This window comes from Erythranthe guttata, chromosome 10, assembly GCF_056151865.1.
Source record: "Erythranthe guttata isolate IM_541 chromosome 10, IM_541, whole genome shotgun sequence".
Taxonomy (NCBI): Eukaryota; Viridiplantae; Streptophyta; class Magnoliopsida; order Lamiales; family Phrymaceae; genus Erythranthe; species Erythranthe guttata.
Window position 1 is genome coordinate 6114010 of NC_142542.1, and position 1405 is coordinate 6115414.

The 1405-nt window shown below is 34.8% G+C and overlaps 1 protein-coding gene across 1 annotated transcript; it reads right to left on the reverse strand.

The window, feature by feature from the left end:
* Positions 1-672: 672 nt before the first annotated feature.
* Positions 673-1074, reverse strand: LOC105966466 (LOB domain-containing protein 7). Its single transcript, XM_012991024.2, has one exon. It carries the CDS (start codon positions 1072-1074, stop codon positions 673-675), a length of 402 nt encoding a protein of 133 aa, XP_012846478.2.
* Positions 1075-1405: the final 331 nt, after the last annotated feature.

A 1405-nucleotide genomic window follows, 5' to 3' on the forward strand; every position in this document is an offset into this window, starting at 1 on the left:
TAATATTTATATAACAAACTTTTTTTTATAATGGAAAAACTACTTTATTGTAGCTATGGTGAGTCGGACTGAGTACGAACGTGTGTTTCGTGTGGATGTTAAGAGAATATTCAGTATGCTATTATAAGCAAGGCCGCCCAAGCCCAAGGCGAGCGAGCCCGCCCGGAGCTTCCAATGGAGCTAAATTATATATATAACTATGTACAAATGTATGGAGTAGGTAGCATGTTCGACCCTAAAACATGCAAACTAATCTCTATTTTTTTTTCCTTTTCTCTTCCAAAAATGGCTAAATTTCCAAAAAATGGATAAAAAGTACAAAACGTAAAATTATATATTCATTTCATTTAATTTATTTCGCAACCTTATCACAATATTTATATATATAATTGTTATAAAAGAACGTAAACAAACATAGCAACATCCATCGAAAAATAACGGATAATTAGAACACTTCAACCACGAAAACATAAAAATTGACGGATCGGATTAAATTAAAAAGGTAAAACCCATTCAATTAATTATACACGTGACGTAAGTCGATTTAATGTAAATATCTCGACCGAGGATTTTCCATTACAAAATCGTATCAATTCACAATCACCCTACGCACTATAAATACTCGTTCGAGCATCCTACATCTAATATAAGTTTTATTTTTCTAAAACACATTCACGGTTGATCGGGCCGCTCTTCACGAGTCGACGGGCCGGCCCGATTATCCGCTCCTTTACATATGTGAATTTTTTGGCGAACAATTTCGAGCTCTTTCTCCGCCTTTTCAATCTCGAAACTAAGCTTTCTCGCCACCGAAAAGTGGCCGTGCACCGGATATTCCAATCTCATTCTCGCCTCCATAATAAGGCTCTCAATGGTTGTATCTCTTTCGTCTTCGTCCACAGATTTCAGTATTTTCAGCATGTTTTGCATCCCGAAAAGGTTGTACACTTTTTCATAGTCGTCGGATTTTTCTGCCGGGAAATACTTCGCCAGCGAGCAGTTTTGATTGCATTTTCTACGCTGATGCTTGCATGCAGCGCAAGCTTTGTAGACTGATGGACCTGCGTTCGCCATTATATGTATAAATATAAATATTAATATATTAAAGCCCAAATGAATGTTTTCTTGTATTTTCTTTGTTGCTTATGTGAGATGAATTGAAGAAGAAGACGAAGGATTGAATAATTTATAGTGAAGATGTGGTTTGATTACGTCATCATGTACAAAATCCTGGTTTTGGTTTTCTTGATTTTTTGTTTTTAAAATAGCTGCATAAGTTTAATTGTTGTTGGATTTAATTCGTGCATAGTGGGAAATGGTCATTAAAATAATTGCTAACAAAACTAATGATACTGAAATGTAATATTTATTAACCTTTTTCCATAAACAAAATTGCAATAGAAGC

Excerpts from the sequence above, each read along its gene's own strand:
- LOC105966466 (XM_012991024.2), bottom strand. The coding sequence starts at position 1,074 with ATGGCGAACGCAGGTCCATCAGTCTACAAAGCTTGCGCTGCATGCAAG.